Raw genomic sequence first — 18,227 nt, forward strand, 5'->3', positions numbered from 1 at the left:
AAGCGAGCGTTGTGGAAGTCTGTAGTATAATATATATCAGATGAGTCGACCCCTACATCGCCTCCAAGATAGAAAATACTACTTAGATGCGTTACCATCGATTTAAAAGTCAAAAGTACTTACTAGATAAAGCAAATGATTGATGACCAAAAACAAATTGGCAGGACACAACTTGTAACATTACGATTTCTTACTCGGAAGCGAGGCTGTGGTCGAAGTGACAAGTACATTGTACATATATAGGTAGTATGAACCGTAGCTTGTGGATGACGCCGTGTTATAAACTATAAGTTATATACAGTATAGTTTCGTTTCATATACAAATCGTCCGGAAGGTGGGGTTTCCGGATATGTGGGGTCCGAGTAAAGGGGGTTCGACTGCATTACCTGATGAAGGACTGTGAGATGGAAACGTGTGAAATGCATCCCGTTCATACACTGCTGCGTCATGGTACATGTACATAAATCGCTCAAAGATACGTTAAACTTTACTGTTTGTATCATTATATTTCACACTTTTGACTTCATCACTAACAGTTTCCATGTAGAAAATAAACCTTTGTCTTTAATCACCATGGCAACGTCAACACCTGTATATCAACAACAGTCACACAAGCATTGTGAAAACAGTATTGATTTTGATACTTTATTCCAATATCCACATAAACTACAAAAAATGAACATATTCAATACTATTCTTAACATAAACGCTTCTGAAACAGTCATAATTTTAAAATTTGTCTGTTTAATACATGTTATAATAAGTTAATTTATACACATTTCTACCGATACATTACATCATGTAGGCATAACAGGGGCTGTAGGGCAATCAAAACTCGTTATCGTTTCGTAGTAAACCTTTTCATGCGCACACTGTTGCAAATTGCTCACATCGTCCACTGAGAACCAGGTCTAGACACCATTGCTAGTCAAATGAGGCTACCAATAGGATCTAGTGGCCTGGATCGTTTACATGGTTAGAACCTGACACTGAGTCACATGTGCGGAGGTCGATTTTCATGACTTGGTTAGGTGTAGTTTTACGCCGCATTCAGTAATATTCCAGCTATATGGCGGTGGGGTGTAAATAACCAAGTCGAAACCACACAGTCCACTATGTTACAACAGACATTGGATACTGGAGAGCAATAACCTAGATCTTCAAAGGTGTGTGTGTGTTGGAGGGTGGGGAGGTGTGTGTGTGGGGTGGGTGGGGAGAGATTGCCATGATACGAATCATTTGACTGCCCAGTTATATTTGTCATGGCTGACTATAACGCCTATTATTACTGCAATATGTACTGTCACAGTGTTACAGCGTCATTCTGTAGAACGCCCCCTATCTCGGTCCTTTTGTCGCTACAATCAATAGTCTTAATGAAGGCCCTTTGTCCAAGTCCCAAGGGACAGTCCTTTAGAAGGTTACTTTGGCAAACGGGCATTCTCTCTGTCCCTCTGTCCCAAGGAAACTCCATACAAACCTTCTTTGCTGAGATAGTATTCTTACTACGTACACCCTGTCTCTTTAAAATATCGCCAGAAATCCTTTTCCATTAATATTGATATTAATAAAAAAAATCGCTTGATATTCTGTAGAAGGTCCCTTTGTCCCCGGGGCTTCCATGGTCGTTGAAGATACTCTTAGTTATTAGTTTCCCACCATTTGCTGCAAGGTCGTTTCGTTGTTGTTTGTATGTATCTCACATAATGGACGTGTCCATCTTCTCCGATGTAAAGGCAACTTTGCCGGTGTAAATACCCTCCTTGTTGATCCCTGACGTAGGTCTACTTGGACTGAAACAGCATGGACAGAACCATAAACAGTGAAAACCTCCAGATGCATCCGTCTGTTTGTCTGTCTGTCTATACATATATGTGTTGTCTACATATTTGTCCTTCGGGGTTGCTTAGAGAAATCCTTTCCACTTTCATCAGAAAATCTCTGCCAAAAGCAGAGCCCAGTGTATGGTTGTGACTATTTCATGGGAATATATTTGTTTCAACAGTATTGCAAACAAATCGAGTCTGGGCCAGACAGTCCTGTGATTGTAACCACATGATACAATGACAGATGACGAGTATAGGAATAATGATACCATGTGTTCGCAAAAAGCTGAGCGCATCCTGCCCCATCCATGATAACCGATGATACCCGTCATAAACATATCGGTCTGGTTATTTGTTCACTTGTTCAAAAATACAGTCAGCAGCCTAACTCGCTCGCTACTTCCACAAATGGAAGTCAGACAACTGCTTGTCTAGACTGCAGACTTTATGACCTCTCTGATAAAGTGGTAGCTGGCATGGCTCCCGGCGACCGAAAGCTACGATTACACAGTGCCATTTAGAAAGTGGTAACATATGTTATGTTCGGGGTTACACTTTTTATATAAAGTCGCGATGGCAGTGTGAATTAAGAGGTTGATTTTTTGTGCTGGACATTAGGTGCCTGACCCTGAGGGAGCGAGTTGAATCTTGGATGGGACTCAAACCAACAAAAGTATTCCATTCTGTACTTTACTAAGAAAGTGTAACCAAAATATAACATATATTACATTTTAAATGACATTGCGTGTTCACAACTAGCATGTGTATCAACTACTTGTTAATTTGTATCAGTTTAATGCTCAGTCGGTAAAAATATTCTGGTAGTCTTACCGTGGAGGGTATGGGTGAACCCGGCTTGCATTTCTGATGAATAGTCGTTTGGCCTTCTGACGTAGTGTTGAGTTTGTCAAGAAATACAGAAAGGGATTCATCATACAGGACGCCTTTGCAAAGAATGTTGGGAAGGTCGTCACCCAAGCTGGCAGATCCTTGTCATACACCGACCAAAGGCAGACAAAGGTGTATGGCGACCAGAGTACAATGAAGGTCACATTTATCAGAAATGCGTTCTGAAACAGAAAGTCGCATTAATATTCTATTAAGCTGACATCTGGGAATGGGACCTTTCACTTTTTGACACGGTAAATAGCTACTGCCACATTCATGGGAAAAACCCTTAGAAGTCTACATCTCCGAACGAACTATCTATGGGGCGACAGTGCTTGCATTTATCAAGAAGTGAGTTAAAAAAACAATACGGGTGTCATCATACTCACTAAAGTGACCCTCTTCTCCTTTCGCATATTGAAGGTTCGCATGATCTCCCCGGTCCGGGGATTGCATATTGTTGCAGGGGGCAGCATGCCTTCCACTTGGCGGACTTTCTTGCATATGCTGCCGTAGCAGTAGATCATGACGACGATGTGGATGAGGAAACAGAAGATGATGAGGCACCAAGTGTACGCCAAGGCCTTGGGGTCAGCGTTGGTCCAGTCGATGGAACAGGATGTTCCGAAGGGTTCAAATGTGTATGAGCTCCAGCCAAATAGAGGTGGTGTTGTCCACAGCAAGGTGTAAGCCCAGGTCAAGACAACGGTGCATTTGGTCAATTCGCGGTTTAAACAGTATGCTGTTAGGTATAAAATAAATATAATTCAGGAGGATTAACAAATGATCAGGTATTTCAAATCAAACGGCCGTATAACTGTCTTTTAGCGTTAATAATAATTTATTTTAAGATATATGACGTATTGATACTGGTGCATGGATTTGCACGTTGCACAAATCTTTGGTAAACAATGTAGCTGCATCCGAACGAGTCGTTACACCGCTTCTCGTGTTTACGGTTGAACCCGCTCTAACCACTTGACAACAAGCTGTTAAATGTTTTAACATATTTTCTATTGGTGCATTGATAAACGTTAGTATTGTATTGCTCTGGAAGTCAACATACCGTGTTGTGGGAAGCAGATGGTTATGTAACGGTATATGCTCAAGCATGCCAGAGTGTTCATATCAGTCTGTGCCAAGGTGAACGTCACGAACCCCTGTATTGAGCAAAACACCTCCCCAAAGAGGTAGCGTTTGGCATAGTTGGATGCAACAGTCCAGGGATAGCCGAACACAGAGATGCCAATGTCGGAGATGGCCAGATTGACAAGCAACATGTTCTGGGGCTTCTTCAGGAGCTGTTTGTCCTTGAGAAACGTGGCCAATACGACGCTATTCCCCACGGTTGATACCACTCCTGCAGATACACATACCGAATGGTAAACAGAGGAAGAAACTGTAGCAATATTTCTCAAAATCCAATGATGACTACTTGAACAGAGTCTGTTTATTTTTAAATATCAGTGGTTAGTGGTTAAAACATTAAAAGTTTCTATTAAAACATGTTTGGCAGTCCTGGCGACAAAACAGTTCATAAATAACCTCACCCATTGTGGCAACTTATTTTGGAAAGACAGAAAACACATGGGTTATTTACAACAGTTAATTACTTCAACCAAACTCTTCGAGCAAACTTCAACTTCACCTTGATCATGTTCCTTTTTACACCAGTCGCTCTTCTTGGGTGTCCTTTGAGAAAGGTCACAACGACCCAACTAAAGTCTTGAAAGCTCGTCAACATTTGGTTTAGTAATTGCATACACTGATGAATATGTTCCACCATTTCAAATGCGTATTGTCTTTACAAAATAGGATATGCACGGTACCTGCACGGTTACAATGGTGACCATCGCCACTGAATACTCACAAAACTGTCTATATGTGCTGTATTACAACCTAGTATTACAACCTAGATATATTTATGGTACACTCACCTACGATTGTCAAATAAATCGCTGATGCTAGATATTCACTATCCTCAAGAGGCTTGAGGTTGTGCACAGCAACAATCTTTTTCCATTCTACAGGCCCTTGGACAGTCGAGACGCTCGGTATATCAGTCATCTTCAAGTCTTCCGAAGGCGTAAAGAAATGAATAGCTTCTGTGGATATCTGACCTGACGTGTGAAGCATGTGACCGTGTGATCAGATGCGCGATGTTTATAGCAGATGAAGAAATGGAATGGACCGAGATGATGCCGAACCGGAAGTGACGTGGCACTGATCAGTGTAAGGCAACCCAACTATGGGCGAGTCAATTCAGTCGCAATGTGATCAGCAAGGCAGATTTCAAACAACACTTAGCCCTTTTTTCTGTAGGAGAAGACCCTTTGTTAGATTTGCATTTCTCCTTAGCTTGACGTGTTGGCGAAGTTAAAGGGGTTTAATGTCTCTGTAATATAATTTTACTTGTATATACTGTATTACCCTGGCTATAACGCCGCCATTTGTCCAGGCGAAAAATGGTATTATATCCAGGGTGGCATCACAGGACAGTTCCGTGCAATCCAGAAGGTTACGGAGGGGTCTCCTGTAATGCGCCTTGAATGACTAGATGACTTAAGGCAAGACAGCTTAAGGCATTACGGAGTTTGGAAAAGTTTATTTTCCGTCCCCTTGCTCCAAATATTAGTCCATCATCACTAAATAGAAGTGAAAATATGACGAACGGTCTTGATGTTCTTGATATGTTTATTGCGTACACTGACTACAATCATGCTGAGATATACCATGTAAACATACCCCACCCTCATGCTTGAAGTTAATGTCACAAGAAGTAAATAGTTATGTTTTGTTTGCTTGTTTTGTTTAGCGCCACACACAGCGATATTCCAGCTATATGGCGGCGGCTTGTAGATATGGATGTGGTGCTTGCTCGTCAAAGGTTCTGTAAAAGCCGTGGCTCATGGTATTAGGAGTTTGACTATGACATTGTGTCATTTTGATCACATTATTCTATTAGATGTTTAATAATGAGACGATTGCCTCAATGAGGCTTCACTAGAGAACATTGAGATGATTGAAACGCGACAACGATTGGATTATAGTTTTGTAATGGACGTCAATTGTGTAGGCATTTTGTCTTCGTGTGATTCGTGAATTATCGCTAACTGAGACCTGTCTGTTGGTTTCTCAATCTCGAACGCAGAGTTTGTGTGTCCATTTTTGGTATTCATCAACCGGGACACATTGTCAGTTTTGTTGTCTTGATTCCTTCCTGTCTGAGATGATTCATCACATGGGATTTCGGAGGAAAGGTTTTGGCCGATCTCCGGATCTGTCTCCTCATCACTTGCGGTCTGAGCCCATGGCTGAAGCTCGCCGCTCCCAAGGAACACAAAAGCGGTGACACCCACCACATAGACGCCTGCGATGATGAAGAAGACTATCCTCCACTCCTCCAGAGTGCCCTGTGTTATACAACCCGGGATGAAACAAGGCTAAGGCGTGAACAACATAGACATAAAAATACTTCGGAGTATTTTCGGGATCAAACTGTGAACTACGTGTGGTTCTGATGTTTGTTTTGGAAACACGCTACAGTTGTTATGTACTAAATTCACAGAAATAATCTGATGTGAAAACGAGACTTACATTTGGCGTGAGGTAAGCTGCGGCCATTGGTCCAAACATAGACATGAACGATCCTATCACCATATAAGCCCCCGTGATGATGCCAGCATACCTGAAATGAGTGTGTGAGTGAGTTATATGTTACATAGTTTAACAATAATAATTATCCTTGTAAACACGACAGCTGAAACAACAGTTAACCTGCAACCATTACACAGACTACTATAGAGAATGGCGGTAGGAAATAGCCCAGACCTTGGAGCGATATCAAGGGGGGTAACCGATGAGGAGGACATGGAGGAAGACTGACAGAACATTGCGAGGAGGAATAGGGCAACAGCTATCTCTCTCTGTTGTTCGTTGACCATACCGATACCCACCGTGAAGACACCGCAGACTAGGAAGCCTGAAACACGCAGTAAACATACAGGTAAACACACGTTAACATAGATAAATACATGATGTAAAAACAGGTAAATTCACGTAAACTCAGTCAGAGAGACAGAGGTAAGCGCTACTGTTTCACACGAGAGTAAATTCGGAGGCTGATACATAGGAATGTACACTGTTGGTACTAACACACAGGAATGATGACTTTTCATACTAAATACCAACAGGTTTAATCAACATGACCTTTGAGGAGACAAAATGGTCATACTCGCATTATGGGTCATATATCGCATGAAATTTTGGTTCATCGATGAACTGATCAAGACTTGATCATTTGTCTAGATCAAGATAGACCTCCATAATATTGTTGGAAAATCATCAAAGTTGTTTTTTACTCCAAATTGACTCTTTCGACCTCCTATTTTGGTATTAGTGAGTGAGTGAGTTGAGTTTTACTCCGCTTTTAGCATTATTCCATCAATACCACGACGGTCGACACCAGAAATGGGCTTCACACATTGTACCGATGTGGGAAATGAACCTGGGATTCGGCATGACCCAGGAACGCTTTAACCACTAGGCTACCTCACCGCCCCTTTCATGGTATACGCTTTAATGGCAGGACATGTAATGGTGGTTCGTGGTTACCCGAAGACTGCACTATTTTCCGAATCCAGGTGACACTGATGGACGATTTCCTCAAAAGTAGATCTGACAGGTATCCCCACGCCATCACGCCGACGAATCTGGTGGCGAATGGAGCGGAGGAGATGATAGCGTTCTGCGAAGAAACAATCGTACATCCATCTATAAGTCTTAGCCATTATCTGTCACAACAATTGTTCTGCTCTGTATGACATGTCATCATGAGTGTTAAGAACGTAATACAAACGGACATACAAAAGATAGACCATACCTGTTTCGGATATGATAAAGTGAACGCCAAAATGGTCGTAACTTGTATACTCTAACACGGACTTAACAGTCGCAGCGCTACAAGCCATCGCTATGAGTACCGGGGTCCTGATTGTCATGGACTCCACAGTGAGTAGTGCTCGTGAAGATCGATCCGACTAGCATTGGACATCTATCACTGTGTTGTCTGGTCTAGGCTCAAATGTTTACAAACCGCCGCCATATAGCTAGAATATTGCTATTTGCGGCATAAAACGACAAATCGTCAAACCACAATGTGTAGTGCCAGTCGTGTTAAAATTTACTTAGTAAATAAATATTGAAGTGCTTAGCGAAAATACAAAATGTTTCCGTACATTATTGAAATGCAGGACAGGACGGCACCTCTAAGGATCCTGGCGTAAAGCTGACACAAACACTAACAGTATTGGATCGGTAAGCAACGAGCTATGAACCAAGAAAAGAGACTGTGTATGGGAAAGTAAGCAAAACACATTCTTGTTACATGAGGTGTGTACAGAACTAGCGACGATATAATAATATTGCAACACACTCATGTGGGAATCATAGCTATCATCTAGCCAATGAGTACTATCAATGTGTTAGGTTGAACTGATACGGTGCGCAAACGGGATTTTGATGAATTGGGTAAATACATACTGTTATCTTAACATACGTAAACATACGTATATAAATATATATATACATACGTATATATTTAGTTGTTTTTTGATACGCTGGCATTATTTTTCTTTCGTATTTCGGACTTTTCAATAGCGTATTTAATGCAAATACACAGCTTATCTGCACATGTGAAAAGTGTCTTTGGCATGATGACATAGATGTCTATTTCTAACGGGCCTGGTCTGTGGGAGAGTGTGGAGTCATACCTGTTCGATGGAGTAGAGGGCCTGGTCTATGGGGGAGTGTGGAGTCATACCTGTTCGATGGAGTAGTGCAGGACGTCGCTCATGTACTTCGGGAGGTAGGCAAAGAAGATGCTGGAACACCACATGTGACAGGTCTGGACGATGATGAACGCCCACACCGGCCCCGACAGGAACATGTGCAGGAACGGTGGCCGCGAAGACTGGAAGAATAGTCGTCCATTGGGTGGTTGTACAGCTCGTTTTTACACATAGTTAAGAAATGAGAAATGAGATTTCCAAACTAGGTGACAGGGAATGGCTATAGACTCAGTGAAATATTGCTCTGTGAGGAAATAGCTTAATGAAATCTCTTGTATGTGCATGTGTACGTTTGATTTTCACCTGCAGCAGGGAGAGTTGCATTTATCAGATGGTAGAATAGCATCGTCTAAAGAGACAGGGTCGTGTAACGGGAAGTTCGTAGACGTGGACATGGAAGAATGAGCATCAGGACAGGAAGGACGGGGGGGGGGGGGGGGGGACTATTTGTTACGTTGTACTATACCGTGGACAAAAGGACAGAAAGGGAACGAGTGGTGGTGGGTGGCGGTGACGTGGGGGACTTAGATGGGGATGTTTAGAAGGGAATGTATACACGAGTGAATGTCTCCAGTTAAACATACTGACTCGGGTGCCACTCGTCCTCATACCTCCTGTTGGTCATCTTTCTTCATGGTGTGTTTGGTTATGTACTGGACCTCCTTCTGACTGATCCACGGGTGCGTCTCGGGGGTGTCGTAGATACCCAGGAACCACACCACACACCAGATGGCGCTCAGCCCACCTGCAGGAGATTCCGGTTCTTCACAACATGGTGTTATTACGAGTCCGACAGGAGAGCACATACTAAGATCATGTTGTGCATTTTCGTTCCTATTGCATCTCAAGCAAAGTAATGGTTACCAAAGGCAACGTATCTGTGATGACTCTTCCGTTTATATACTGCACGTGTATTTAATAACAGAGGCATCGACGTCACCGACATGTGATAAATAATGTGAAGAGGAAGTTCGATCGATGATCATAAACTCAGTCACTGGATTGTTTGGCCCAGACTCGAGTTATAGAGACATTCTAGAGCTTGGATATTGTTGAGGGCGGCGTCATGCAGTAAAGAAAGACAGAGAGAGAGAGTATAATTCAGTACTTGTCCCTTACCAAATATATAAAAAACATAGGGCCAGCCGTTGTCGTGGGGGATGGTGCAGATGAAGCCGGAGAGGAGAGACGCAGCAAGACTGCCTACGTTGATACCTGCAGATGTATATTTATGAAGTAGGGTGAGTGAGGATATTCTCGTGACGGGAATGGGGAGGGGGTAGGCTGGTATCACTTTGGTTTGATCCTGACAGGACTGTGATATACTCAAACACGAAACACACGCTGCTGTGTAAGTAGTCGATCTACTGTAGACACACATCCATTTGCAAGCACTGTTAATAATATTGTGAGTTCAACTCCCAAAATGTTCTTTAAAATCTAAGTGATCGTATTACTAATGATATTGCTGCAGCTACTTTTATTACCTTTACTAATGTGACGGCGTCTTCGTCTTCGTCTACGTCTACCACCTATGCTTGTTGCTAAGACAACCATCCAAAACATTCAGCTAGTGTATTACCGAGGGCAGCACTTTGCAAGCCATGACCCCTTCTACTTATAGAACTGTCAATGCCACAGTCTCCAGGTACAATGACTGCTCCCACTTTACAAAGAATGCGTATGACAAGGTCTCTAACGCCTCGTGATGACAAGTTATGTTGCTATGGTAACTACACCATATACTAGGTTTACTTACCCGTGTACGTGCTGGAGACGAGCTGGACCCGCTCAGGCCCTGGGGCCCAGTGTGACCACAGCTCCAGGGATGCGGGGAAGATGGTGCCCTGATGTCAGACAGCAGTGAGTGAGTGAGTGAGTGAGGGAGTGAGTGAGTGAGTGAGTGAGTGAGTGAAAAAAAGGCTTCACAAATAATTCCTATGTGGGAACCAGGTATCCAGCGTGACGAGCGAACGCATTACCCACCGGACTACCCGTCTGCCCCAACAGTCATTGTGAAGACCCTTTGTCACTTGTGTTGTTGTGTTATACATTGTTATTCCACATAAACTCTTCGTGATTTCAAATGAAAGAGTAAACGCTTGTGACTTGTTACGCTCTGAAGTAATTAAAACGCTGTTCAAAGCGGTGTTTTATGTGCTGACTGAATTGTACGTCATCTGGTACACACATGGCAAGATCATCTAGGGTGTCATACATCTCTGGACATTTGTATCCCTTCAGCGTGCCAGAAAGGTATGGTCACAGGCTCGAATCCCGGTTCGCACTGACATGTTTTGGTGTTGGTTTAAGGGTGCAACTGTCTGCGATCTACATCACTTTGGACCTTCTGTAGAGAACCTGAGCCAAAGCGTCGAACCCTTTATGTATATCATGTAAGTGGTGCGATGTCACTGTATTTGTGAGTAAGAGAAACATTGACACTTTTCTTCATAGTATGCCCGCAAGGTACTTACTGAGAAGAACCCCAGGAACACTCTCAGACTAATGAGAAAGTTCACGTGTGAGCGGGCACCAAGCGGTGTCAGTAACGTGGCAGCTGCAGACGCAGCCACGCTGACGCCGATGACGATCTTCGCTCCGAACCGCCGGGCGACAAAGCCGCTGATGGCTGGGGCGATGAAGCTGCTGTAGAAGGCCGCCGAGAGGATGATACCTTGGGTCTCGCTATCCCAGTCGAACTCCCCTCGAGGCATCTGCAGGGTTGATGAGTGAGTGAATATAGTTATACGCCGCTTTTAGCAAACTTCCTGCAATATAATGGCTGGGGACACCAGAAAATGAATGGGCTTCACACATTGCACCTATTTGCGGAATAGAACCCAGGTGAGCAAACACCTGACCTCTAGACTACCACAACGCCCCCTGAGATAATGAAATTAAACATAACTTCTTCCACTGAAATTACTACTACTAATACTACCGCTACATAGGCGGATCCAGAGATGTGGGATGGGGATGGGGATGGGGATGGGGATGGGTGTCAGTTGGGGGGGGGGGGGGGGGCGGGTGGATGGTTGAATGCGCACCGTTTTGACCTGAAAGATTACTAGAGGAGCACTTGAATTCTTCTTACAAGGTGTGGAAATAAACTGTGCACTCCCCTTCCCAAACTGCTGCATCCGCCCCTGTTCTACTTCCTTGTATCGTTATTTTTATCACTACATCTGCTACCCTACCACTGTTTCTGCTAAACCCGGCTTCAATCAGTGATTCTGCTGCTAACTCACTGCCCTCGCTGCTACCAACCAGTGCTACTGCCACACCTGTTGACGCGCATTACAAACAACACATATATATGTCGGACAGTAAGTGGCAAATCGTGATTTCAAATACCAGATATGTTCAGATGGACTCTATATTTAGGTTCAGATTGAAATATCTTTTACTATTCGTGACTTCCTGATTCCAGTACATCAACAGTCATACTTACGAATAACGTTTCATTAAAAGTAAGGGCGAGGGAGCGGTTTCCATCCAGGGTCCAGTTGCCACGCCCACCTCGCCTCCCCTCGGTCATGCACACCAGGGCCATGGACATACAGTTCCTTAGCAGAATGATGAAGACTACGCCCATGCTCGTCACAATGGCTGTGAACCAACGCCACGACGTCAGTTTTTGCAGGAAAGACGGTACGTCATTGGGAGCATCGATGTTAACGACCTCCTTCCCATCCTTCTTTAGGTTCAGAGGTTCATCTTTTGTGTCTGTGGAAAATGGTGAGTTTGTGAGTTCTACAAATATCATGAGATAGCCCTGATTCTCGGGCTTGTTTGTGTTTAAAGAATATTTCAACCATATCAAAATTGGAAAACACACTGAGACACACTGCTGTGAGTTGCTAAGACACAACTGTGAGCTGCTAGGATTTTGTTGTGAGTTGCTAAAACACAACTTTGACTTGCCGAGACACAACTGTGAGTTGCTGACACACAACTGTGAGTTGGTGAGACACCACTCGGAGTTGTTGAGACACCACTGGGAATTGGTGAAACACCACTGGGAGTTGGTGAGACACCACTGGGAGTTGCAAAGACATACAGAGAAAAGCTGAGAACTAATGACGTGTCGTGGCGAGAGAGATTGAGAACCTTGGTGACACTGGGTCGGATGTCTCACACAGTAACTAATAAACGGAAAAAAACGTCGCTTTGTCTTTAGTTGCATACTCGGTGACGTTTAGTTACTATCTCGAAAACAATCCGCGTGCGCCTGCCTGTCATTTGACATGCAATAGTAACTGGGGTCGGATAAAGTGTACAGACTGACTCAGTATGACCTTGAGAACATGTGCGATTGTGTGAGGCCATTACGTGGCAATAACCATCTCTATCTTCTCAAATTGTGACTCGGTCCACACTTGAATATACGGGAAAACAACGTCTAAGCACGCTGTTCAGACTTTTGTTGACATTTTACAATATGACAATAAGACGATATTTCAATTCATTTGAAATTTTAGCTAAATGTCATGGCCGTACATTTCGTTTAAGGTTCGTATACCTTTAACTAACATTTATTCCTCTCAAGTAGACACGTTCTTAGTTGTATTGTTGTTTCACGCCACATTCAGCATTATTCCACCAGTATTGGGGCTGTCTGTTAGTAATGGAATCTGGACCAGACAATCAAGTAATCAACATCATGAGTATAGCTCTACGCAAACTTGGATCGTGCCTATTGATTCTTTTAAGGGCGCCATTGACAAAATACCATTAAGACAGTATGTGCTCGTATAATATCAATGGTTGGAGCCATACCAGTACTCCACGCAATGCGTAGGCCCCAGGGAATCAAGTGACATATCCTGGTATATAACTTACTGTCAGGTTTGACATAGGAAAAGATTACATGCATGTGCATTTCATGTTAAGGTATGAGGTCGGTAGCCTAGTGAGTAAAGCATTCGTTCTTTGCGCAAAGATCCGGGTTCGATACCCAACATGGGTACATTGTGAGACGCGCATGTTTGTCCAAACCCCAAATACAGTTCAGTGAGGATTTAAACCTGACGTACACACAAAAAGCATGCGGTGTTGGGGTTGTCAAAATCTCTCCCCCCAACCCCTTTTCGCCTCACACATGCACACTTTTGAGTCCCACTGAAATAACATGAACACCGAAATAATTTGCTTTTATGTATGCTTCAAAGTCGTACAATATATCACAAAGATAGATTCCTTTAAAATACATCACAGTGCGTCTGCAAGTATGCACGTGTCATAGAGTAAGTTATATATATTGCACCATGTATCGTACATGTATTGGCCCGTGAAGATCCTGTTTAGAATTGATCTTCAGTAACCCATGCCTGTCGAAGAGGTGACTAATAGGGATCGGGTGGTCAGGCTCGCAGACTTGGCTGACACATGTAATCGTTTCCCAGTCCAGTAGATCGATGCTCATGATCTTCATCACTGGATTGTCTGATCCAGGCTCGATCAATTAAAGACCACCGCCATGTAGCTGTAATATAGCTGAGTGTGGCGTAAAACTCCCTCACTCCCTCTCTCCCTTCCTCCCTCCCTCACTCACTCACTGTGCATGTATGATATATGCACATGATACACTACTGAAAATGTGTACTCACCGAGATTCCTTGCCTTGACTAGCGCCACCGGGTCGGCCTTGCTGGGGTTGATGAAGTCACTGGGACTAATAAAGGATATCGAAGTTTTCGGCATCTCTAATTGATTGTCTGCTAACAAAACTTAAAAACTGTCAGTTTAGAGTAACACTGTAATTAGATCTTCTTAGAGTTAATAAAACTGATTCTGACTGTTTCTTGCAAAGTACATTCCAGTTGTGTGGTTTGTTCTCTGATCCACCACAAGCCAATGCATTCCTGTGGTCGGAAGATTGTTTATATATCAATATTGACTTTTTATCTGGACACCAAAGGCTGCTTGTCTGCGGGGGGTCCAGTATCTGTCAGTCACAAGGAAACGAGGTCTGCAGCAGCATGTACTTTAAGCGGTAACAGTCATAGGAGAGGAGACATGTTTTCTATTAAAAACAAGCGGATTATATCGCATATGTGCCCTTTGATAATCAGTTATGAATAATATCAGTTATGATTAATGGTGAAATTTCCTGGTTTTATCACGAATTGTGCTATTTCTAAAACGTGTTTAAGACTTTAACGACTGAACTTTAAATCAAAGGGTGTAGTTAATGTTTTAATATCATATAATTAGAATTATGATTCTTTCAACTGGATCTGGAGCATAGGAACGCTCAAACCATTTCCTTATTTGTCGGGGACTTAATGCGTGTACTCATGTTAATAGACGCTACATACCGCGACCCGTGTTGTATACACTCACTGTTGTGTTGTATTTTAGTCAAGGCTGAGACGATGAGAGCTAAAGTGACTGGCATCTGTCATCAACTGTTCCATTTGCAAGGTACGTCTTTGAACAAGTGCACGGTGAATTTTCTGACTCAGGCTGAAGTGTTGGAGTTAACCACCAGTAATCCATCATGAGCTCCTTTCACGAAGCAACCTATACCAAGGTCATCCTTAACTCCCATTCCTTAACACCGCACTAATGTTAACTTAGTGACTTGAGATCACCGTAGTGCTTTGTGAAAGGAAGGCCCTTATTCTCGAAATGTTCGTAGTCCTAACCTTAACATTTCTTAGAATCGTAGCCAATGTGTTAAGTATGCACTTAAGACTTTCGGAGGGCTACGAACGTTTCGAGAATAGCTAGCCTGGTCCTTTGAACACCTGCGTGTATCGTACAGGTCTTCTGTACGAAATACCTGTACCATATCAGGATACGCAGGTAAGAATCGCTGGCATGTGCACGTGGCCGCGGAGGACCATTAGTAGAGGTATATGTAATACCGTACATGTGATATGTATTGCTCTAACAGTATTCCATTTAGAACCGAGTGTTAATCTTCAGAGCACACAGCATACCATTACCTTTCACTGTGTATAGTATACCGAGCGTTTGTACACTTTTGATCGCATAAAACTGAATTACTTATTACTAGCTATTTTTCTCGTTTAATAACATAAATGCAGGTATATAATATAAATAAATGAAGGTTATCAATAACCTAAACACAGGTAAATAATATAATTATATACATGTTATTGATATCCTAAACACAGGTAAATGATATAAATATATAAATATTATTGATAACCTAAACACAGGTACATGATATAAATATATTAATGTTATTAATAACCTAAACACAGGTAAATGACATAAATATATAAATTTTATTAATAACCTAAACACAGGTAAATGTTATGAATGCATAAATGTTATTGATAACCTAAACACAGGTAAATGACATAAACATATAAATGTTATTAATAACCTAAACACAGGTAAATGATATAAATATATAAATGTTATTGATAACCTAAACACAGGTACATGATATAAATATATAAATGTTAATACTAACCACAACACAGGTAAATGATATTAATATATAAATGTTATTGATAACCTAAACACAGGTAAATGATATAAATGCATAAATGTTATTGATAACCTAAACACAGGTAAATGATATAAATATATAAATGTTATTAATAACCTAAACACAGGTAAATGATATAAATATATAAATATTATTGATAACCTAAACACAGGTAAATGATATAAATATATAAATGTTATTAATAACCTAAACACAGGTAAATGATATTAATATATAAATGTTATTGATAACCTAAACACGGGTAAATGATATAAATGCATGAAAGTTATTGATAACCTAAACACAGGTAAATGATATTAATATATAAATGTTATTGATGACATAAACACAGGTAAATGATATAAATATATAAATGTTATTTATGACCTAAACACAGGTAAATGATATAAATATATAAATGTTATTGATAACCTAAACACAAATAAATGATATAAATGCATAAATGTTATTGATAACCTAAACACAGGTAAATGATATAAATGCATAAATGTTGTTGATAACCTAAACACAGGTACATGATATAAATATATAAATGTTATTAATGACCTAAACACAGGTAAATGATATTAATATATAAATGTTATTGATAACCTAAACACAGGTAAATGATATAAATGCATAAAAGTTATTGATAACCTAAACACAGGTAAATGATGTTAATATATAAATGTTATTGATGACATAAACACAGGTAAATGATATAAATATATAAATGTTATTTATGACCTAAACACAGGTAAATGATATAAATATATAAATGTTATTGATAACCTAAACACAAGTAAATGATATAAATGCATAAATGTTATTGATAACCTAAACATGTTTATTGAATATAAGCCAGACACAAACCAGTAACGCGTAAAACCATATACAGTGACCAGGCTAGACTGCACCTGCAGATTTATCTTATCGACATATTTCAAGGTAAGACATTCCGGATCTTAACTCACTCACTCAGCCCTAAATATATCACACCCACGCACTTCCTCCTTTTGTCTTATACCACCAGCCATTTGTGGTTAATCTACATGTCGCTGAGGCTTCCCAGCTGGTAGTTGACTGGACTGACCACAGAGCAGCACCTTATTGATCCAGGTATACTGTTTATATCCTATTTACATCCTGTTTCTGTGTTTACAAATACATGCGTGAAGAATGAAGACAAAGGAAAGTAATGTGTCATCTTCATTTGCTGCTGTTTACAGTGAAACATGTCTTACTACCTATCAGACAAGAAGGTAGTTCATGATGTCGGTTATATCCATATGTACAAGTGGAGTGATTTGGGTTTCCGCCGCTTGTTTACAGTGAAACATGTCTTACTACCTATCAGACAAGAAGGTAGTTCATGATGTCGGTTATATCCATATGTACAAGTGGAGTGATTTGGTTTTCCGCCGCTTGTTTACAGTGAAACATGTCTTACTACCTATCAGACAAGAAGGTAGTTCATGATGTCGGTTATATCCATATGTACAAGTGGAGTGATTTGGTTTTCCGCCGCTTGTTTACAGTGAAACATGTCTTACTACCTATCAGACAAGAAGGTAGTTCATGATGTCGGTTATATCCATATGTACAAGTGGAGTGATTTGGTTTTCCGCCGCTTGTTTACAGTGAAACATGTCTTACTACCTATCAGACAAGAAGGTAGTTCATGATGTCGGTTATATCCATATGTACAAGTGGAGTGATTTGGTTTTCCGCCGCTTGTTTACAGTGAAACATGTCTTACTACCTATCAGACAAGAAGGTAGTTCATGATGTCGGTTATATCCATATGTACAAGTGGAGTGATTTGGTTTTCCGCCGCTTGTTTACAGTGAAACATGTCTTACTACCTATCAGACAAGAAGGTAGTTCATGATGTCGGTTATATCCATATGTACAAGTGGAGTGATTTGGTTTTCCGCCGCTTGTTTACAGTGAAACATGTCTTACTACCTATCAGACAAGAAGGTAGTTCATGATGTCGGTTATATCCATATGTACAAGTGGAGTGATTTGGTTTTCCGCCGCTTGTTTACAGTGAAACATGTCTTACTACCTATCAGACAAGAAGGTAGTTCATGATGTCGGTTATATCCATATGTACAAGTGGAGTGATTTGGTTTTCCGCCGCTTGTTTACAGTGAAACATGCCTTACTACCTATCAGACAAGAAGGTA

The 18,227-nt window shown here is 41.4% G+C and overlaps 2 protein-coding genes across 2 annotated transcripts; both read right to left on the bottom strand.

Moving 5' to 3' along the window:
* Window positions 1–1,700: 1,700 nt before the first annotated feature.
* On the bottom strand, window positions 1,701–4,782 carry LOC137267848 (visual pigment-like receptor peropsin). Its single transcript, XM_067802275.1, has 5 exons — window positions 4,653–4,782; window positions 3,782–4,075; window positions 3,105–3,457; window positions 2,659–2,897; window positions 1,701–1,794 (listed from the first exon to the last, which is right to left on the bottom strand). The coding sequence occupies exons 1-5, from the start codon at window positions 4,780–4,782 to the stop codon at window positions 1,701–1,703; spliced, it is 1,110 nt and encodes a 369-aa protein (XP_067658376.1).
* A 977-nt stretch (window positions 4,783–5,759) lies between these two features.
* Window positions 5,760–14,270, bottom strand: LOC137268949 (uncharacterized transporter slc-17.2-like). Its single transcript, XM_067803575.1, has 11 exons — window positions 14,177–14,270; window positions 12,019–12,293; window positions 11,042–11,281; window positions 10,324–10,411; window positions 9,684–9,779; window positions 9,176–9,309; window positions 8,537–8,686; window positions 7,330–7,462; window positions 6,547–6,697; window positions 6,313–6,403; window positions 5,760–6,128 (listed from the first exon to the last, which is right to left on the bottom strand). Exons 1-11 carry the CDS (start codon window positions 14,268–14,270, stop codon window positions 5,760–5,762), a joined length of 1,821 nt encoding a protein of 606 aa, XP_067659676.1.
* Window positions 14,271–18,227: the final 3,957 nt, after the last annotated feature.

The sequence above is a fragment of the Haliotis asinina genome, chromosome 16, assembly GCF_037392515.1.
Source record: "Haliotis asinina isolate JCU_RB_2024 chromosome 16, JCU_Hal_asi_v2, whole genome shotgun sequence".
NCBI classification, from domain to species: Eukaryota; Metazoa; Mollusca; class Gastropoda; order Lepetellida; family Haliotidae; genus Haliotis; species Haliotis asinina.